At 39.2% G+C, this 23,411-nt stretch overlaps 3 protein-coding genes across 3 annotated transcripts; 1 reads left to right on the forward strand and 2 right to left on the reverse strand.

Moving 5' to 3' along the window:
* Window positions 1–1,286: 1,286 nt before the first annotated feature.
* Window positions 1,287–8,417, forward strand: LOC142969310 (metalloreductase STEAP4-like). The gene is made up of 9 exons (XM_076109146.1): window positions 1,287–1,478; window positions 1,611–1,718; window positions 3,444–3,514; window positions 3,961–4,045; window positions 5,670–5,948; window positions 6,042–6,136; window positions 6,241–6,394; window positions 6,504–6,674; window positions 8,160–8,417. The coding sequence occupies exons 1-9, from the start codon at window positions 1,287–1,289 to the stop codon at window positions 8,415–8,417; spliced, it is 1,413 nt and encodes a 470-aa protein (XP_075965261.1).
* A 4,092-nt stretch (window positions 8,418–12,509) lies between these two features.
* On the reverse strand, window positions 12,510–14,214 carry LOC142969673 (serum amyloid P-component-like). The gene is made up of 4 exons (XM_076109678.1): window positions 14,160–14,214; window positions 13,265–13,367; window positions 12,874–13,165; window positions 12,510–12,749 (listed from the first exon to the last, which is right to left on the reverse strand). Exons 1-4 carry the CDS (start codon window positions 14,212–14,214, stop codon window positions 12,510–12,512), a joined length of 690 nt encoding a protein of 229 aa, XP_075965793.1.
* A 6,282-nt stretch (window positions 14,215–20,496) lies between these two features.
* LOC142969402 (C-reactive protein-like) lies at window positions 20,497–22,767 on the reverse strand. Its single transcript, XM_076109278.1, has 5 exons — window positions 22,666–22,767; window positions 22,375–22,429; window positions 21,341–21,443; window positions 20,950–21,247; window positions 20,497–20,796 (listed from the first exon to the last, which is right to left on the reverse strand). The coding sequence occupies exons 1-5, from the start codon at window positions 22,741–22,743 to the stop codon at window positions 20,578–20,580; spliced, it is 753 nt and encodes a 250-aa protein (XP_075965393.1). The 5' UTR covers window positions 22,744–22,767; the 3' UTR covers window positions 20,497–20,577.
* Between the last annotated feature and the right edge of the window lie 644 nt (window positions 22,768–23,411).

Raw genomic sequence — 23,411 nt, forward strand, 5'->3', positions numbered from 1 at the left:
AGAGGAGAAGAAAGGGAAGATGTCCCGGAGGCAGAGCGAATAAATGAGTCATCGGACTGGATCTGCTATCAGGTCTATTCTAACAGCGCTACAAGTGAATGGATGCCTTAAAGGTTAGGCATAAAATGATTTCTCATTTTGCTGCGATATCCCCCAAGGTAGACATTAATGCTTTAGTTATGGACTTGACTGTGAAAGCTCCTGAGGCTGCACGCGCTGCTTGTCTTCCATAAATATCATCGCCTCTCTATATGCACATTGTGATTTCAATGAGGCTGCTTTTATGATGAGGAGCGTATTTTTGTGCAAATAGTCAGTAAAGTTGATGTGATGGTAGTCACCCTGCCTGCAGAGCCAACTCCCCAGGTGCTGCGGATCACAGCTGAGACTGTAGTCCGCTCTGATCGTCCTGATTTCCGCGTGCACACACACACACACACTGACCGACGAACACTTGCAAGCAAAGCCATGCATTCATACAAAGTAAAGCAGCCACACACACACAAAACAACTTACATGTGTGCCAAGCTTCATTTCTGCTCTGCTGAGTTTGTTCGTGTCACAACTTTGCAGATGTTTCAGCCATGGGGACATGAACACTATTTGCACAAATTCTCTTCCCAGTCATTTGGTTGGAACGGTGGGTTTTGAAATGATAATGAATCTGTGGGCCAGGATCTCCCACATGGCACCATGTCTAGTGAGGAAATAAATAGAATAATGCAGCCCTGGAAAGCAGCAGAATACGATTTTTCTTCTTTTTTTTTTCTATCAAATGTAAAAGTTAAATTCTGGCTGAACCAGATAGGCTCTCTGTGTTTCTAAGAAGAGATTAAATGTGAAAACATGAATTAATCTGAGATTATAGTTGCATCGGCAGATTCAACTGATTTACAGTTTAAAGTCCTGCTGTACCAATCAATCTCTTGACTGCACATAATAAAAAGATAAAAAAAATACACTCTTAAATGTAGTGTTGACTCACAGTGACACATCGTTATATGATGCATGCTCGCACACTCCTACACATATGATCTCAGGAGTTGATTGCAGGTGTTAAGAACACCCCCATCTCCCCCACACACACACACACACACACACACACACGTGCAAACACACTTTTACAGTGGGAGGAAAAGGGTTAAAAATCCCACGGTGTTGTGCACACTCAAAGAGGGAGAGGCAGTGTACAGGTCAGATTCCACAGTAATATAACTACACAGCAGGAAACATTGACCATCCAAACTCAGAGGGGGAACATAACAGTGGTGAATAGACTGTTGGAGATGATGAAGCCAGAGAGTGTGTTGCTGCATCCTCTGGGCACAGCAGCTGCCCCTGTGCCAGAGATGCTGTGTATATTCGGGACGGGGGACTTAGGGCGCTCTCTGGGCCTGCGTTTGCTTCAGTCTGGCTACAGGGTGGTGTACGGCAGCCGCAGACCTCACAGCTGTGGCCCCTTGCCTCAGGGAGCTCAGGTACTGCACATGGCTTAACATAGCACTTTTAGTCTGTCAAAATGTACAAAAAAAAGGTGTGTGTGTGTGTGTGTGTGTGCAGCTCAAACATGTTCATGTCTCTCAATGTCCTGATGTATGTGTTGTGTACAGGTGATGAGCCACGCAGCAGCAGCCCAATCTGCCAGTCTGATCTTCATTTGTGTTCACAGAGAACACTACGCATTCCTGGAGACAATGGCTTCTCATCTTAAAGAAAAGGTGAATCAAGGTTTGATGTTGGAATCAATCAATCAACAATACGGTAATCCTAAGTAGTTACTAAAGGGAAATAATCAGGAAGTAATAGTTAATTACAAATAGCAATTTAAAAAAGTAGTTCCTGTTGCTGAATCAAGGAATATCCTCAATGAACTGGAACATATTTCTTAGTTCCTCCAAATCAGGGAATCTACATGTTGACAATCGACAAGTTGCACCCAGCAACCTCTGAAACAGGTGATAGGTGGGATGTAAAAATAAGTAACCAATGCTGTGTACAGCACATAGCAGTTACTATATTTGTGCCCCCGTGCTTAAACGGAAGGTCATTTAAGATACCTTTTTTCTGAGAAACAGCTCACAGTGATGGACTACTTCTTTAGAGGGGACACAAGATAGTAACTAATACGAACACAGTGTAAGAGGCAGTGATACGTTTTTGGTGCTATGAACCGATATATTAGTATGAAGTGAGTCAGTGGTCCTTAAAACATTGACTTTTGAGTAGTTCCACCGAAGAATAATAATTTTCCCACAGACTGTTTCATATGAACATTTTTTAGAGGCATGAAGAGGTTCAAGTGTCCAGGTTTCAACAAGAAACCAGCAATGACTTGTCAGAAAAATGTAGCGGGCGTATGTTTTCCCTCTAAATCATTTTGAGACCCCTCAAGATGGTCTTGTGATCCCTCGGAGGGGGAGAACCACTGAAGTAAATGATGAGCGTTCAGATTCACAGAAACTAACATTGTATTTGTTGTCAAGTAATCTACCATTAGCCACAATATAATCCATGATTCAGAGTTAGTGAAACTTATTAGCTATTAATGCCCATTTCATTCACGATTTATTCTTTACATATATCACAGCAACTGTTCTCGACTTTGTGTACAGTGTTGTAACATACATTAGCCTCTAAGTGTTAGGGCCGTTACTCTTTGATCATCATAACATTTGTGAACTGATTTCCCTGTAGCACAAGCTTTTTATTGTTTTTACTTCAGTTGTGCTACTGGGTTCACTTCTCATTATGATACCCAATATATCGTGTAAGCAGAATGAAGAGGTCAAGGGCAAGGAATGTAGCTCAAGCAACATCTTTTTCAGCACTACAAAACTTTATAAGTAGCCATATCACAGCCACATATACACATGACAATTTCAAGAGAGAGGCACCTCACATGCCACATGTGCAAGGTACAGTGAGTAGGGTGGCCGTGCTACTGCTATTTATAAGCACACCTTGTCAACTGATACCAATGCCAATATCAACATTGTCTGTCAATTGCATGATAATCATACAAGCTATTCAAATTGATGTTTTCATTTTAAACATAAATGTGGAAACAAAAAATTAGTGATGGCCTGCCATGCATAAACATACCTGTTATCTTGCATAAAATAATGGACACACTCATGTTTGGGGAAAAAAAAAAATTATTATTATTTTTTTTTTTATTGTCTAATCAACCAAAAATTTCGCGGACCCCCTGTTGAAGACCTCTGCTGTAAAGCAATACCGCTGACACGACTTAATCAGCATTTTTTTCTTTTTGTAATCAGCTCAGCTCTGTTCACACCTTTATCATACTTGCTGGATAGCTCAACATGCTCCCTTTATTGTAATAGGAATATGTATGAGACAAGATAAGAGTTAATTGAATTGATTGAAAAAAATGTCTTTTGTCTTCTGCACTCTGTCGATGCTGATGGGTTGATTACAAGGTGCTGGTGGACCTCAGTAACAACCTGAAGAAAAACTTGTACCCAGAAGCCAATGCTGCCTACCTGCAGAGGTAACAGACTGTGAAAGCGAAGAAAAGAAACAAAGGATGTCTCAGTCATAAAGACACTGTGCATGTAAAAGCTTCCATCCTCATAAGTATAATGTTTTATAAATGGAGCTCACTTTTCTGCAGATAAATATAGGTTTAATGTCAACAATCATTTTGCAACAGTAGGTGCCACTTTTCTTTCAAATATTGGCAGTCTTTTTTGGGAAAGTGCTCCTAAAAACCACTTAGAGCATGAGACATCAAAACTCTCAACTGAATCCAAAAGAAATGAAGAGAAATGAAGAGAAATTGCGCGGTCGCAGCTCCCTTGGCAGGACGGCCTGCTGTGTGTCTATTCATTTGAAGTGGAAACATTGATTCTCACCATTTTCAGGCCCTTCTTTTCCTGTTTGTGTATTTGTAGATAGAAACAATAGCAGCTAAAGTCCTTGCTGTGTGTTCCACAGACTGGTCCCTGGAGCTGCTGTGGTGAAAGGGCTTAACACGCTGTCTGCCTGGGCCTTGCAGAATGGACTTCTGGCAGGAAAACAGGTGAGAGAGGAGGGGAAGTGAGGAATCTGTTTAAAGACGGCAGTGGGATCAGGGCGAAAAAGCCAGGACGCTCCCGAGCCTTAAGGAAGGCTTTGGTTGACTGAAGATACGAAGAGCACTTACAGAGATTACCAACTTGATCTTTTCATGATGCGATGCATGTTTAACTTCTCACCTGGCAACAATAACTACTTTCAACATTTCCTGGAACACATCAGAAATATCTTAGGCTTGTTAATAATAGGAGGTGAATGCTTTACCAAAAAACACACAAACTTTAGGAAGGGAATTGATTTCATTTTTGTTGATGCAGATGATTGATTTTGCCGTCTTTCCAGAACAATGCAAGAGAAAATGAGGACAGTGCTTGTATGAACACACAAACAAACAAACAAACAAACACACTTAATGATGTTACAGAGTAGAAAGACCATTGTTTATTGCAGCTTCCGTTTCACAGCTACAAAGAGAAACACAAACATGCTGAAACCTCTGGAGACCAAACCTGAATCTGCCTTGAATGCTCTTCAACACACAAACAAACACACACACACACACACACACACACACACACACACACACACACACACACACACACACACACACACACACACACACACACACACACACACACACACACACACACACACACACACACACACACACACACACACACACACACACACACCACTGCAGTGCTCTATTTTCTTTGAAAACAGGTACCTGTGAGAGAACAGGAGTGTCTGAATGTGTGTCTTTATCAGTGCATGTGTAGGTGCAGTGTATAGCAACACACACATGCTTGTAAGTGTGTGCTTATTCGTTGTCCAGCAATTTGATTAGATCCACAGCGGGGCTGTGGATCTGTCACATTTACATTCAGATGAAGATTTAGTCTGTCGGCCATCCCCTGCTGTTACTGGTGCAGTAATGTAGGGAGACATGGCTGGCTGCCCGGTCCACTTATACACACACCTGGGGGAAGACTGCTCAATCCCACTGACTCCACTATATGCCTGTCAAACTGCTCTCTCTCTCTCCCTCTCTCTCCCTCTCTCCCTTTGTAGAATACGCCCCCCCTTTACGAACAAGTTAATCGTCTTATCACAGAGCTGTGAGTGTGGTAATAACCTTCAGCATGGTGAAGATCTAGAAATAGGATTACATATTGAGCAGTGTATATATATATATATATATATATATATAGTATGCATGTGTCTTTGCATAGTCATACACTTGCAGGGGCTTCATCTCAAAATGACTGAAACAGCACAGCGGAGATCAACAAAAGAAGGTTAATTCTGTAGACAGACACTGTAGATACACGGTGCAGTCATGCGCTATATACTCCAAACAGGGCTGGTGAGTCACCTAACAATAATCTTAGAGTGATTATTAGCAACTAAAAAACAAAAGCTGAGCAGAATGCAGCAAGACAATAATATTTCTATTTTTGTTGTTATTCTGAGGCATTAGTTGTTGTGTGGGTGAGGGGGGACGTATTAAGGGAAAGCGATATATACTGTGTATATATATATATATATATATATATAGTAAATCACCAACCTTTTTCTTTAAACGGCCGCAGCACATTTTGAGAATTACCCACACCTCCATGCTACAGGTGTACCTGTGTGGGAACAGTGCAGAAGCAAAGCAGGCAGTAGCAGAGATGTCCACTAAGCTCGGCCTCACTGTTCTGGATAAAGGGTCTCTGTCAGCAGCCAGAGAGCTGGAGGACTTCCCCCTGCAGCTTTTCCCAGAGTGGAGGCTCCCGCTACGTGTGGCCGTTGGCCTCATCGCCTTCTTCTTCTTCTATCTGCTCATTAGAGATGTCATCTACGCTTATGTTGAACAGGGGAAAGACATCTCCTATAGAATTACAGTGGCCCTGGGCAATAAGGTAAAGATTTGCCCCCGTCTGGTTAAATGTTCTGTAGATGGTATTTTGTGTTCCCCTTTAAAGGATGTGTTCTGTTCATTCGTCATCTTTCAGGTGTTTCCTATTGTGTCTCTCATCATGTTGTCTCTGTGTTACCTGCCTGGTGTCATAGCTGCCTTCCTTCAGCTCTACAGAGGTACCAAGTACAGGTCAGACATCAAACCATCACAAAAATCTCCACTACCTGTGCAATTTATTGTAAAAAAAAAGGTGTTTAATTTTTTAAGGCTTAGCTCAGTTTTGCATGTTCCAGACGCTTCCCTGATTGGCTGGACCGCTGGATGCTGTGTAGGAAGCAGATGGGTCTGATTGCACTGGCCCTTGCTTTTCTCCATGCCATCTATACATTCGTCACTCCTACTCGCTATTCTGTCAGACACAAACTCATCTCGCTTGTGGTGGATGAGGTACGGGGCAGGCTGGGTCAAACCTCGTAGTGTTTCTACAATCCTGAACATAGAGAAGTATAACATGAAGCTAACCTTACTTACAGTACTGTCTCTCTGTCTCCCTCAGATGAAGAACAATAAAACCACCCCGTTTTACTTTGATAACACGGAGGCATGGGGCCAAGACTCATTCTATGTGCTGGGAATCCTGGGCTTCTTTCTTTATGTCCTGCTAGGACTAACATCCCTGCCCTCGGTGGGAGGCTCTCTCAGCTGGAGAGAGTTCAACTTCATTCAGGTCAGAGCTCAGTTGGAAACATACAGTCCTTTATGTGCATGTGATTGTGTTCGAGTCTGGGTGGGTGTGCTTGCGTTCACCTTAAGACCTCAGATGTTATGTCAGTCATGTGCTTACTATCAGTAAAAAAGTTATTTTAGGGCTGTGATAATCTATATTTGGAGTTTCCAAGATTTCACCAGAGTTATTAAAGTGTTGTAAAAGCAATATGTCACTGGCAGTCATATCCCCGAAGGCTAGTTAACTAACTGCCTAACACAGGCTGACTTTAGCCCAGGATCTTAAATGTTAAGTTATTCATTAAATATAATTATGATACCTGGTATAATCCTCAGGGAGGAGGTTGTTAATACAGGTCACAGGTCCATTTGTGTAAAGGTCAGGTCCATAGATAGACCTCAGATAGGGAATAAGACTCAGAGATAGAGGTCTAGGTCAAGATGATTCTTATGATCTGGTGAGAGAAATTGTGAAAAACATTTAATAACTGGTATCAATTTACATAAAATGTTTTTCTTTTCAGGGGTTGTGAACCAAGGAATGTAAATGAATGAATGTCAATGCTCACAGCAGAGGGATTTGCTGTTGTAAATGGGTTGGAGAAGATGCTCGATTATCATTATAGGGTCACCGTTCATTACTGCACTTCATTAATATGAACGTTTCCTTATTGTGCTGTTTACTCTAAGTCACTGTGGATGAGAACGTCAACAGCCAAATGCTAAACATGTAAATGAAAGCACATTATCCAAGTAATTAACAATAACGGAGCCTCAAAGGCCACTAGTGCTACAAAACCAATTACTCTGGATTTATATAAAATTCATATTTTTCAGAAACATACCACAGAAATGTTCAGTGTGTGACAGGTTCATATTTATAAAATCAGCTGTACTGTTGTTTCAATTGAACCAAAACAAATTTAATTTTGAACATTTTTTTTTTTTATCATGCAATGTGTGTTATTTGTGTATAAAATGCTTAGAGGAATAGTGTAATCTTTCAGAAAAAAATGCTCATTTGCTAATTTGCCAAGAGTTATATGTGTGTCCGCTAAATATGAATAACACCAGCAGTCGGTTAGCTTAGCTTAGCGTAAAGACTAACCCACTAGCTAACTTGGATCTGTGCAACGTTCACAAAGTCCTTCCACAAGCGTCTCTAAAGCTCATGTTGTATCTCACTTGTCTGTAGGAAAACCAAAGAGTATGAGGTTATGTGCTGGAATATCTCTTCTCCGAGCTTGGTAACCTTCTGAGATAAAACGCATGATTTAGTGAGCTTTAGAGGTGCTGGTAAGTTGATTTTGTTAGCTTTGGAAAGAGACAGGCATCTGTTTCCTTTGTGCTAACCTAAGCCAACCAGCTGCTGGCCATGACTATATATTTGCTGTGCAGACATGAGAGCGGTAAGTGAATAAGCGTGTTTCCTAAAATATCTCACTACTCTTTTTAACATTTCCATTCCATGTGATTTTTTTCCCAGTCTAAGCTCGGCCACCTGACCCTGATCATATGCACAACGCATGGCTACATTTACGGCTGGAACAAATTCCTTCAACCCTCTACCTACAAATGGTACACTCCTCCTGGCTACATGCTCTGTCTGATTGTGCCTTCTGTGGTGCTGGTGCTGAAGGCACTGGTCCTCCTCCCCTGCGTGGATCGAACCCTAACCCGCATTCGACAAGGCTGGGAGAGGACGCAGCCGGACGAGGAGATGGTTAAGGCCACCAACCTGTGAACTCTGACCTCTGAAGTCATCTGAGATGCTGGTTATTGAACGTCTATGTCAGTTGTTATTTGAGGTTAAAATAAGTCCTAAACTGGTCATAACTACAGTATACATTTCAAATAGTATAGAATACTGATGATCATAAATTAAAAAAGAAACTTCACAACTTAACTTATTCATTTTCTCAAATGTACTGTTTGGGTGGGGGAAATCTCTTATTATTCAGGTTGGTATGTAGAATGAGTAATAGCAGTAATAGCAGTAATAGCATAACATATCCAAAGATAATTTCTTCCATGCTGGTGCATGATTGTGTCCTTTGATCAGTCGGCAATGCCTCCTCTCAATTGTTCAATAGCCAAACAAAACAAAGAAGTATAGTGTATTTCAGCCAAATGAACAGGTCTCTCTGGATTTAAATGTTTTTAATGTCTATTTTCTTTGAGCTTTGAAAAAACAAACTGATTTCATGTTTGTGCTGTATCTTTTTCACAGAATGTGGAGAAAAATAGATTGATATCCCCCGCTGACCCATTGTTTTGATAAACGTAGGCAACAGTTTCCGCTTTCCTCTCTCCCCTCCCTTCAAGTTGTGCGATTGTATCCCTGAGGTTGCTTTCTTTTCAGGATGTTATTGATCTCCCTGTTTTCTAACACAAATACCTTGCTTCCCAAAACCTGCTTTCCTCTTAAGGGCATGCAAGTGTACACAATTACACACTATGCTTGCACATATACACTGTGAAGAAGAGTAAGGTTAAGCTAATTATATTACCACATGCAGACTCAACACACACGCGCACACAGATGTACCCATACAAGTGCCAACACCACAGTGGATAACAGATTTGGAAGCCAAAAGCAGACTCAGGAGGAAGAACATGCGTCTGTTACAGATCTAAAACAGGGTAACAGAGGGCTAAAGCAGGTGGATCATCAGGCCATGTACAAGGAGGCAGAGCAGAATGTAGGTTGCATAACATAGACAGTTTGTCAATGGCAGGTGACTTGATCAGCAGATGAGCGGAGGTGGCAAAGTCAATAGTGTCGGCTGGTGGTGCGGAATGGCAGGTGTGGAACAACAAGATATGTTAGCATGTACAACACTAATCAGATGATCCAAAGTCAGTGGAGGGAAGAGAGGAGGATGGAGCAGCTGTCTCCATGACAGAGTCTTGTGCTACAAGAGAAATATTCGGTGCCTTTTTTGCCCAAAGCAGATCATTTAGTCAGAGGCATCCTGTTATCTAGCATCTAACAGCATTATCTGCAAACACAATCTGCCATCCCTTACACATTCTCACACTTTATTGTTCTCCTATTACAAGAGAACTGCTGTTGGTTTTAGCTGATATCCTGCTGTTTGTCACTTTGTCAAGCCCCTGGGCGTCTGATACCATCGCACAAGGCACCCTTTATGAGACACATCGGGCTTTCACGTAGGTACAATGTAAATCCATCCGTCTCATTATTAGACGCTCAGAGAAAATGCTCCGGGAGTCTGATGACGTAGTACGCTCTCTCATACGGCGGTTAAAGCTGATAATGCTGTCCTGACCAACAGTGTCATTGCCGGAGTTTAGCACCCACCCTCTGGTTCCTCTGTCAGTTTCTCGGTCAGCACTTTCGGCATTGTTAGCACTGTCTGCTGTAAGCCTCCATCTCACCGTTGCCATGTTGAGAGCTGTTGAGAGGCGAAACGGCAAGAATGTGTTAGAAACCTATGTTGCCATCCTTGAGGTTCAATTCTACAAAGGCAAAAATAAACTGCTGAAATTGTGGGTGAAGACACACACCATGGAAAATTCACCCAGGATTAATCTGTGACATGTACACTTGGATGTTAAATTAAAGGGATATAATAAAATGTGCTATGCCAAAGGTTGGACATAGCTTGAATAACAACATGATCTTGACATTAAATTACTTGGAATTTCTTGCTGTAAAGTTGTGTTTTTTTGTGTGAAGTTGTAAAAATGATCTTTAAAAAATTCTGACAAATCAAGATATATGTTAATCATGCCCAGGTCTTTTGCTTAGTTGTATGAAATTGCATATCTTGATTACTGTCTTACATTATATCAATATGACTTTTTGTGAAGCTGTTAACATATCTCAATAGATTTGGTTTTGTCTTGTCACAGTGGTGTTCAGACAGATCCATGGCTGTGTAGACATTCAACACCTAAAAAAGTGTCTGTTACTTATGAACAGTCATAAAACCTAAATACACCGTTTTAAAAGAATTGTTATACTCTTTACCCAAATCTATTTATTCCATTGTTAAAACAAGTTTTAATACATTGTTTGCCTTCTGTGAACGCTGAATTGTGAGTTCTCCGTGTTCAAAGGAAATGTGAGACTTGTTAGCTGAAATAGATTAAATAAAGGTCTAAACCTCTTTGGCAAATCTTACTGGTTTTCACTACAGATAAGAAGGCCCAACTCTGAAACACCTCAGGATTGCATTGAAGACTGTATAACTCAGCACAGCATGGGGCACATGCACCGTGGACCACGACATCAAGGGGGCAAATGGCATCCCGAGTGAGTGTCCCTCATGATCCGGTGAATTAAACTTTTACAATATTGCAAACCCTCAATCTCTCAGTCTGTTGAGGTAAAAGTTGCCCTCCATTACATCAGCGAGCAGCTAGCATACCACAAGAGTCTTTTTCTGAGTTCTCACACAGCACATAATGCTTAATTGATTCAGCAGGAATGTCAAAGAGAGGCGTTTAAGGTGAGTCGTGTTACTGCTTCAGCTCCTATCCTGCAGCCTAATTTATTGTGGAAGTCCCTGGATGTTTGCAAGCCACCTGCAGCATCACTAGTGCCATATCATTTGAGCAAATGCTGCAATTCATTCAGAGAAGAAAATGTGGTCAAGCAAATGAGGACATTATGAAGAAAGACTGGTTCATCTTGCTAATAAATAGAACAATAAATCACACATCTTGATGACTGATAAGACACCACCTACCCAGTTAATCAAACCTGCAGACATGGGCTTACTTGTATCTTGTTTCACACTTCACAGCAGCATGCAGTGAGAAAACAGAACAGATCAGCTCAAAACACATTCAGTAATAGAGCTCTCTTAAAGAGCTTATGGTTGTTGTACATTCTATGTCTGATATATTATTCACATTTTATTTGCTGTGTTGAGTGTTGAGTTTTGCTAAGTATACATTAGTTCAGCTACAGCAAGTTTATGGTCTCAGTTATACTGAGCATTCATGAAAGAGACCCTTTGATATATAAAACAGGTTTAGGAGAAAGAACGACAATGAGTTGGAATTATGAAATGTAAATATACAGTAGTCACAAGCCACTACTCTTAAGATCCAGGCACTGACTTCACTCCTCACATTGGTTCTGATACAAACCATTAAATCATAAAGCATCAACTGACAAAGATACAAATTTGTAGAAAATGTAATTCCATTTTCAAAATGTTATATCATTCATGCATGTAAAATAAGTACCCCACCCCTATCCCCGGGGGAAATGATTCCCTTTGCAGATGCTGATGCAGCAACCCAAGCAGTATCGTGTCTTCACGGGCTGACATCGTTATTGCCCATAGGACAAAGAAGACAGACATAACCTAGTAAGTCAAGCTCTTGTAGCACCGTGGGGACACAGAGCTGGATTGGGCCTCTCAAACATGCTAGAGATTAAAAGAAATGTTGCATCAAGGCTTGTTGAGCTGATATCAAGGGGCCAAAAATGTTCAGGGCACCCCAGCCTTCCACTGATGTGCTGAATTGTATTAAATGATTTATATCAAAGGATGGACATGAGACGGGACTGCAGAATGTGCCAATTTTAATGAACTGTCAAGAAGAACATCACCCAAAAAACAGTAGACAAGGCAGACCCAAAATATATCACAAATGTAGTATTTGCACAGTTAATAACATACATTAATTTGAAGATCAAGAGATGGATTGTAATTTGTAAAACATATAACATTTGTATTCAAGTTGATTAAAACCCTTGCCCTTCCCAAAGACAAAGCTACAGACTGTTTAAAGCTACTCTTTAAGTCAACATAGCATTTGCATTTCATATTCAAAAGAAAAGACCTTGTTTAATTTACTCCTTGCATGTTGTGGGCAAGTCACATGGTGTTTGTTTGTTTTCTGTCAGCACTCTTCCAATGCAATTGTACTCCAGCGCCCTCCAGTTGATCAAATTCCCTGGGGTGAAGTTTAGATCATCCACGTAGCGCTTGATCTCACAGGGTGAAAGGACGTAGTTCCACATGTGGACATCAGACATCATGCCAACAAAAGACTGCTTACTGTCAAATCTCCCGCCATGGTTATCCTGGTCCTGTAGTGATTGCAAAGAGTTAAGATAAAAACATTTTATCTTACAGACTTAAAATTAACACAAAATGTATCAATATACAGAAATGTCTGGAATTCTATGAACTATGTTTATCAATTAAACTCACTTGTCCGAGGATAACAATGGGGTGGTTGATTTGTGATCCACCAACAAATTTCTTAATTGTAGGCTTTCCATCTAACCACAGCTGCACCAGACCAGATTCAGAGTCCCATGTAGAACAAATAGACTGCCAAGCGTTCAGTTTGTAGTCCAGCGCTCCAAATCCTTCCTTTTCATTCTGGACATGGAGATCAAGCACATCACTTGTGGCAGCTTTGAATATCAGGAAGGCATTGTCAGCAGAGGATATGGACAGAGAGAATAGCGCGTGGTTTCGGCGGAGGTCTGTAATGGATCTGCAGGAATTGAAAGAAAAAAAGAAAAAAATCAAATATGATGCTTTTATAGTCAGAATAAAGTGAGTTCATTCAAGCATTTTGCACTTAAAACATTACCTGAGACAGACAGTTGCAGCACTGAAACTGTGTGCTGATGTTGTCAATCTCACATTAGCTGTACTGGTTGCTTCTGGGAAGACGAACATTTTACCAGACAAATCTACAAAAAAAGAAAACAGAAAAATGCTAAATGTCCATGTAAGTTAATGAACAAATTATATAGCATACAATGCAAAGTGTTTCAGATGTGATAACAACCCCAGAACCTGCTGAATCTACTGGTTGGTGAAAGTCTTTTTACAAACAATGTGGAACATACGGACGCAAATGAACCACTGATTCTTGAAATCTGATGGGATACGTATGAGAACTTCTCCCCATGTGGCCACTTCATCATTTAAGATTCATGAATGTTATGAAGATTTTAGGAAGCTAAGTAAACATGCATGGTTAACAAAATCCCTTTTCTGTTTTGCACAGATTTAAAGGTGGGTTTCTCCTGCAAACAGAATCATTAATTCCTTGCAGAAAGTGGAAAGAACACCTGCTTTGATGTCAAGTCTGTGAATTAAACAAATGAATGTCCGGTTGGAATATGATAAATGTGTATAAGTATAACATATTTTACAATACACACTAAATAAATGTATCCTGTACAGTATAAAACAAACTTAAAAAATGAAAAAGAGTTGAATAAAATTCTATTATAATGTTAAAATATTTGTACAACATTTAATCTAAAATGAGAAGCATAGTAGATTCACTCAACATATGTAATTGAGACATACATTCCACATGTTTTTCCAAGTTGCAAAATATAGCTGTTTTATCCTATTCATTTCAGAAAGTGTTTGCAAATGATAAGGCGAATGACACTGTCTATATGTGTATGTATGCGTGTTGTGAAATTCCCTCTTGTTTTCCCTTTGTTAATTAAGCATATATCTTTTACCTTCAGGACTTGCAGCACATGCTGTCAGCATCACCAGGAGAAGAAGGAATGCCATCTGATACAAAGACAAATAAAGAGACATTAAGGGAAATGCTAGTGTAAATCCACTACATCAAATCCTCTTGAGACGGTATTAACTACCAGTGTACACTTACACAATTGCATGACACAGTATACAGCACAATACAGATTAAAAAAGTGCAGTGACCTTAATTAATACTCTGAATGTATTTTGATCTTACCTTTGACTCTGTGTCAGGATGTTGTGCAAAACAGTGATTAGGAGCTATATTTATACCCCCCCTGCTTATGTTAATTTCATATATTACTTCCTTGTACACACCCTCATGACAAATTCTCAGTAAAAGGTCATGTGGAAAACCTGCTTATCTTGTTTTCATGGACAAAAGCAGACCATACTGGTAAAACAAGTAATTATAATAGGAGCAACATTTTGTTTATGTGTTTGGAGAGCATTTTTTTAAAAGGTGTGGTGGAAAATGTGGCTAAGGTCATTACACCTATCAACACAATAATAAGTCACAGCATCTTACAAAATGTTTCACTTTATGAGATTGATGAACCAGCTACATGTAGCTCATTGAAACCATACGGTACATGCTGCTGGCAGGGCAATGAAGGGCAGCAATGAATTATCAGGTGGAGTTTTAAAGACATCAGACAATTCAAGATTATTCAATAATCTGCAAGATCATGATGACAGACATTAACATAGGACATTTCTTCACAAAGTTGTGTCGTCATGGATAGTCATAGAAACTTAACAATTCACCATTCCAAACCGGTCATAAAAATGACCAACAATTCCACAGCAGAATATGAATTCCCCACGGAGAAAATTACACTTAATGTTTACTCTTGTGATCAATCTTTAAAATGTAACCTTAAAATGTTTTATTTGATTTAAGATTAGATAAAGTAAACTTGTTGCTTATACTGTAGTCCATGATATTAGTGCATGCAGCCAATTCACTTCTGATTTGCAGTTAAAACATAATTCTCATTTAAAGTTGCCATGATTATTTCTTAAAATATTGGTATCACAGAGAAATGCAATATATTGACGTCCCCTCTTTGATAGGTAGACATCACTCAAAGATGCAGGTCCCCTCTTGGCAATTTCTTTAAAAAAAATTAAAAAGCACATTTACAGTAATATACTGGATAAAGACCATAAAAGTACATTTTTCATTCAATTGGTTTTTTGAAATTGACCAGAAACACAATCCATCCATCCATCCATTTTCCTCCGCTTATCCGGGGTCGGGTCGCGGTGGCAACAGGCCAAGCAGGCTGACCCAGACTTCCCTCTTCCCAGAAACACAAGAAACACAAGTCCACATTTAATTAGAATAACATGACAGTCCACTGTTGGTAATGTAAGAGTGTATGTGTGTGAATACATGTGTGTGGGTTAGTTAAGAAAGAAAATAAAACACTCATAGAAAGGCAAAGAGGATCCTCGCCGCCACAGTAAATTACAGTAACTGTAACTTTATCACACAGTAATCCAACTGGTGAACTCAGCAGCCACTGGTCATTTAACTGATCAAATACAGTTTTGCTGAAAAATGTTAATGAAAATCAGAAAGTAGAACAAAAACTCTCAGTAAATTGACAAGCCCTGATGATGATGATGATGATGATGATGATGATGATGATAATGATGATGTAACCAGAATATTTTTTATGCATGGAGTTTGTCTTAGTTATATGCTATCGTATTCAGGCATTAAAATGTCAGGCCATTTTAGTGTTTTTTTTCCCTGTGGTGAAAAGCAAATCACTCGTTTGACAGGTTTGGACAACGGGGGAATTTTGAACCTACCTATAAGAGACAATTCCAGTCCAAGGAAAGGCCTAACTACTGAGAACAATCAGCTTGTTTGTCTTGTTCTTGCATGGGGCCTGGTGTCAGATGACCCGTCTTGGACTGCAAAAGAAGAAAACAAGATCAGACACATACCATTGCAATTACAGTATGTACACATTGGATGATTTAAAAAGCACAGCTATAATTAATATGTCAATGTGACAAGTTTATTTCTAGTGGTTTGCCTTGTGGTATTTTTAAAAGAACACAGTGTACAAACAAATATTTTGGATAGTGATTCACATGCTGAGTGAATAAGTCACAGTCTAGTGTGAATAAGGTTAATGTAGAGCAGCTGGGTTCACATGTGACTCGGACTCAGTAGTGACAACATGTGGGCAAGGCCGCATAGCAGGTGGGAAGGACAGGAGAAGTTAGTATGTGCAAAACAGAACTTTGTTGATAGAGATGCAGAGGAGGGAAGAGAGGAGGAGGGAGCAGCTGTCGCCATGACAGAGTCTTGTGCTACAAGAGAAATGTGCAGCGTCTTTTTTGCCCAAAGCAGAACATTTAGTCAGAGGCATCTGACTATCTAGCATCTAACAGCATTATCTGCACACACAATCTCCAATTCCTTACAGCCTCTCACGTTGTTTTGTTCTCCTATTACCAAAGAACTGCTTTTGATAGCCAATTTCCTGCTGTTGGGTCGTGTGTGTGTGTGAGTGTGAGCGTGTGTGTGTGTGTGTGAGTGCGAGTGCGAGTGCGAGTGCGAGTGTGAGCGTGTGTGTGCGTACGCTGATGTATAAGTTAGATAGAGTATTCAAACATTGCCTTAGGAAAGAATTAAGATCTAGCAACATACAGAAAAACTGTGAAACAAGCTAGTTTACATTAATCATTTGCACTCATGTTTAATTTTACACAACTAGACAACCCTGAACCCCCTAATATGATTATGTATTTCCAGCTATGAAGGCTCACTTCTATATAAGCATAAATAAATAGCTGAGTACAACTTTAACAGGAACACTTGCTGCAGATTAAAGCAATCATTGTGCACAAGCTATTGGACACTGACTCAGAGGTTCAACAGTCATGCTGAAGAGAAATTAGCTAATTTCAAACTAATAGTTGCCTTGCATTAAATCCAGAAAACAACTTTATATTTACTATAAATATATTTGTGGTAGAGATCTTCCCATTTTTGGGAAGATACGTTTTAATCTACAGTATTACTAAAGTATTTTTACACTCAGGATAACCCCTTACAGCTACTTATCAGCTCTCGCTTTTTGCAGCAATAACTTATGATTCCACAGTAAATATATTTTTCTAATCATTCCAGAAACAGAGTAAGTGAAGTCATTACATGATATCCAATATATTATTTACAATTTCCTTAATTAGGACATGTAATTGTTAAGCGTAGCTAGTTATTGAGCTACAGAAATAATTAATCACAATACAACTTTACAACTTCAAAAATCAAAAATATTTAGATCTTGCCTCAAATACAACAAATAGTAATTTTATATAACAGCTATTGTAGAACACCATATGTTTACAATGTATTGTTTGAACATATACAACATATCACAAGGAATAGTTAGAAATTTGAAATACACTTATTCGCTGACCTGCCAAGAGTAAGATGAGAAGATTATTACAAATGTATTGTATGTAAGATTGCCCTAAACATGTACTGTTGCTGGATCCAGCAGTCAGTTAGCTTAGCATAGCACAGATACTGGAAACAGAGGAAAATAGTTATCCCAACTCTGTCCAACAACATCCATTTTAAATTTCATTCTTTTTATGTATTCATTGCAGATGTCTTTGTCCTCAACAATATACAAATTTATGTTAAATCCCCAATTTGCTGTTTTATGAGAAGTTATGCGCCAAAGTATTTATTCACCAGCAGCAGTTTCTGTTCCTTGGTGCAATATGATGTGGCAATATTTTTGTGATAATATTTGGTTTACTAAATACATGCAAAACTTATCACATTCCCATCAGCCTCTGCTGTACTTTTTTGTGATAATTAACAAATATTACCTTGACATTAACATTTAGCTCAAATAAGCACCACTGTGCCAAATAACCGCCCAACAGAAGTGTTAACATGACTGTAGAATATTTGACTTCTTTCAGATAAAGACATAGTTGTACTTGAGGATGGTTGGTAGTGCGAGTGGGAAGTATGGTCCTGCAAGCAACTTTACTTGACTGGCAAAAAAAGGAAAAAATAAACCATTTCATTAGGTTATCGTCTAAGGTTCTCTGCAGACAAAACATGGCAGTGAAATATTCACAAAATTGAACACAATTTTCTTTTGTGTTGCTCAGCACAACTCCCAAATTAAGACTGATTTGCAATCATCGAGGGAGAACCTTCTGGCAGACAAAGCACTGGCCTTGCTCCATTTTCCTAGAGAGTGGAAAAACCCAGACCAAGCAGTTTGCTGTCTTCCAAGACCTTTTGTAACCTGCCACCTGCTGTCTGTGGCCAATCAGGGATAATCTCTGGAATTAGTGCCACTTTAACTCAGGTGTCAACAATCATCCCTCATTTGGAAGTGCACAACTTCTTAAAGGGTCAGGCAGGTCAGGAAATTAAAGTCCCCTTACAGAAAACCTGTGTGAGCTAAGCACATTAAGTGAACAATAATCTCTCAAATATCACATGTTCACGGCTCATATAAATGTTGAACAGTGAGAGAAATTTGCACCTTCCTCTACAAACCAACATGTACTCAAATCAATTTCATATTGGGAGGGAGATAATAGGCTCCATGGCAGTCAGGCTAGCTGTTTCCTTGTTACCAGTTGTAGTGTGTCCAAGAGCATAAGTAAATTGTGGGTAAAAACACATTTCATGCTCTAAATATCATGAAGAATTCACTCACTATTTGTCTGTGGAAGGTATACATGTAGATGCTAAATGGTGCTAAAACAGATGTATACAGAAAGGTCCAGACTCTCTGTCAGTCAGTTTCTTCTCATGAGCTCAATGAGAAGTTTCAATAAAAGTGAAGTGTCTGGGTAGCTTCTTCAGAAAAATAGGTTTGATAATTTATGTGCCCACATGGCTTTGTTAATTACCAGCCTCTGTAGCATTCTCATTATGAATGTGGATCCATGAGACAGAGTAGTAGTTTTATTGATTGAGAGACTGCCAGCATCTGGCTGCACAGAATGACTCGCATGAACAATCAAAAGTCCATGTCAGAGTGTGTGTGATTTACTATCAAAGAACTGGGAAAGTGATGAAACATGGAGAAACTTTAGCCCTGTGCCAATATTCTAAGAATAGGCCCGTTCACATACAAGGGAGTGACTACAAAGTATTGCTGTCCCATTGAATGAAGATATATTTAAGTGTCTAAAAAAGAGATCAGTGCAATTGATAAAAATATTAAAACTCATTTAAAGCTGCGTTTATCAATTTTTGGCCAGTGGGGTAGGGGGCAGAGACAATTTAAAACAAGCTGACAGATCCACAGCCCCTATATGATCTTCATAAAGTTGTCATGCCCAACATGTTAAAAAAAAGAAAATGATTATCTCCTTACATAATCAGCAGGCATGGAGCACCATCACCGCCTTTTAGTTGTAGTCTGAAAAGAGTGTCTGTGCAGCAAGACCAAACCAAGACAATGTGGTAGGTGGGCTAAATACCTGGGTAAAGATGCAGAGTGATAAACACTACATGTGGCCAATTGATTCACTTTTTTATTTTTCTCTTGCCTTGGATTCATATCTGATTTTGAAAAGCTAGGAAATGAAAATAGACCAGGAAATAATGTTAGGGATCATAATCACACAGATTGCAGAATGACATTTAATGATGAATGGTGTATCCCTGAATGTTTTTATTTGAAAGCTACTTTTCTGGAAAAGACAGACGCCAAAGTAATCTCAGATAACCACCTGAAGCAAGAAATACTTAAGCCAAAGGGTTGTATTTAGTCTTAATACAAACATGCAAGCTAATTTCTAACTTTTACTTTGTTAGTAGTGTTGACATTCTGCCTCTTGTCATTTCAGGCTACCTATCCCTGCCGGTCCAGGGTGTGGCGTGCTATTGTTCCCTGTACCATATGGTTTATACACATACATTTATGCACATAGTTCCATCCGGTCTCCACTAATATGAGGTATCGTAGAGCTCTGGGTGCCCACCTACGGCTACAATATTCTCAACGCTGATAGGCGTGATTCTCAACGCACAGCGTCACACAAATTTTGCATCAGAGTTGAAAAAGTTCAAATTGCGAGTATTTGCGTCATGCATTAGCATCCATTCACGCCGCCCGGCGAGATTTTGCGTCTACTCTCATCCTTTTGCGTCTTTGCATAGACTTTGTATGTAATATCGTCACGCGAAAAAATCACATCGTGTTTGTTGTGAACACAGCATTAGAATCCAACATTTCTGCCTCTGGACGAACATTTTTGTGTTTAACCACACAATAAAGATCACTGTGAAGACACACCTTTGTAGCAGGACTTTATTGAGAAATATTTCAAACCCACTTGATTTGCGTAACTCAAATTATTGTAGTTTTGTTTTAAAGTTTAGGAACAGAACTTTTGTTTATCTTCTATCAGCACTCTGCCTGTGATCTGGAACTCCAGCGCACTCCAGCTGATCACATTCCCTGGGGTGAAGTTTAGTCCTTCCATGTACTTCTGGATCTCACAGGGGGAAAGGGTGAAGTCCCACATGTGGACATCAGACATCATGCCAATGAAACTCTGCTTCAAGTCAAACCCCCCACCATGGGAATCCTGGTCCTGTAGATTACAAATGCGGTTTGAGATACAGTTAATAAAAGCTAAATTGTACAATATTTGTACTGAAATCTATACACTAGATACACACAATAAACTAAGAATAAATGTGTTTATTTAGAACATTTATTATGGTGCTTATTAATAAAACTGTACCTGTCCTAAGATAATTATAGTAGAGCCACTGATGTTTGATCCAGAGCTGATAAACTTCTTAATTGAAGGTTGTCCATCAAACCACAGCTGCACCAGTCCAGACTCAGAGTCCCATGTCGTACAAATAGAGTGCCACATGTTCGACTTGTAGTCCCACCCTTTATATTCTGTCTTTGCATTCTTGATATGGGGCGCAATTCCTTTATTTGCTTCGTCCCAGAAAGTCAGGAAGTCATTGAAACCACTGGGTGTGGCCAAAGAGAAAAGGGCGTGGTCTCTCTTAAGGTCTGTGAAGGATCTGTAGGCATTGAAAAGACATTATCATGCATGATACTTATCACAGTCAGAGATACAATGGGTTGTTTTGTATATTTTCAACATTCAGTTTTACCTGTGACAGACGGTTACAGCACCAAAATCCTGTCTTGATGCTGTCAGCCTCACATTAGCTGTGCTGGTTTCTTGTGGGAAGATGAACATTTTACCTGATAGATCTAAAAGAAGAAAGGGAGGTTTTTTGTCAGCATGGATTATTATTTCCAGCCCTATGGTGTAGCAGTGTAACAGTTGACTAACTACATTTTACATTATCTTTGTTATAAATATTATACAAAAATTGTGGTGACACATGACATGATATTTTGGATGAACGTCATCTTGCACGGTATTAGAAACAGTACCATGTGAACCACTGTCTGTTGAACTCTGTCACACATATAAGCATTGCTCTGCACGCCATCATTCAGGATTTATAAGAACACTTTGAGGAAGGAAAATACTTGCTATGGTGTCAACTATGATGTCTTATACAAATAGAGACACTACATACCGTCATTAAAAATCTTTTTGATACTCCAATTAGCTTTTTGGTTTGCTTATTGTTTTGCCGTGTATCTATTTGTTTTACACAAGTATATATAGGTACATTTAATCTTCAAATGCAGTAATGATTGAAAGTGGAAGGGGCACCAGTGTTTTGGCTGTATGTAGTCAAGAAAATGTCCACAATTAAACAAATTAACAACAGTTATGAAATCATTAAAACATCCAAGTTTGATATTTAAACAAAATAGTCGTTTGTTTACTTTTCTGTTGTGTTAGATTTGTTACCTGTAATTCTTGTAATTTTGTAGAACTACTTGAAAATGATATATGAAAATGGAAAATAATAAATGTATTATCTCAAATGTAGCAGACATATGCTTAAAGTCAACATTGGTAATATAAGTAGAGATATCTGACATATTTTGCCCAGTTCAGAAATCTGCTATTAATATACTGCAAATTTGGTAAAAAATGTTTCTTGTGTCTAAAAGAGTTTTGCATGACATGTGTGTGAGCAAATTTGAGGAAAATGGCAATAAACTACTACAAACAAAACTTTCCTTTTGTTATTCCCTCTGTCAAATAAGGATTTTTTTTTACCTTGAGGAGTTGCAGCACATGCTGTCAACATCACCAACAGCAGCAAAAACTTCATCTAATATAAAAGGGAAAAGAGACCATGAAGTCACTCATTTTGTTTTTCACACTTTTGATTCGCTTTTAGTACTCTATGTGCAACAAATTAATTAACTCTGATTTACCTTGAACTGCTAGAATAAACAATGCAGCTGGAAAAAATTACAAAAAATATATAAATAAAACAAAAGGTTTACAAATAATACAATAACTTTAAATTCCTATATTTTGCAGTTTGTCATGTGTAGATCTTACCTTGAAATCAGAGTCTGGATGTTGTGTGCAGCATGAACAGGATCGTGAGTTTTGTGCAATCACTGCTTCCTCATTCATGTCTTCGTGTCTCTGTGTTTTCTTCCTTATCTACAATATTTATTTTGGCTTCAGATTCCTGTTGTGTAAAAAGCTGTTTATCGCTTTCCACTGAATCAACAGAATTTACAGTCAAAGTCCTCCTCATGTTGAAATAGTCACCTTATGTGACTTACTGTGAGGTACTCCATGAAGCTGAAGTAAAGTGTGGCACTTTTATGTGCTTTTACTTTTTCTCTTTCAGAAAGAATGAATCACTGCAATAAGAAATATGAAATATTCAAAACATTTTAATTTCTGTCTTGTTTTTACTTTTTCAGAATTTAATATGTATACATATCCTGTTAACACTCCGACGGCCCGCCCACTGGCTTTTGGAGTGTTAAGTGGGGGCGATTGTGGCTAAGTGAATAGCAGGGCCGTCTTTCAATCAGAGGGTCGGCGGTTCGAACTCTGGCTCCAGCTCCGCTAGTTGCATGTCGATGTGTCCTTGAGCAAGACACTTAACCCCAAAATTGCTCCCGTAGCTGTGCCTGCGGTGTAGAAATGTGATAGACTCTGAATTGTAAGTCACTTTGGATAAAAGCGTCTGCTAAATGACTGTAATGTAATGTAAAGTGTATATCTGTGTTATGTACACAACTGCTATGTATAGGTAGGTACTGATGCGACATATCTTTGAAAAGCTA

Source organism: Anarhichas minor, unplaced genomic scaffold, assembly GCF_050575085.1.
Source record: "Anarhichas minor isolate MPS153535 unplaced genomic scaffold, ASM5057508v1 ptg000041l, whole genome shotgun sequence".
Taxonomy (NCBI): Eukaryota; Metazoa; Chordata; class Actinopteri; order Perciformes; family Anarhichadidae; genus Anarhichas; species Anarhichas minor.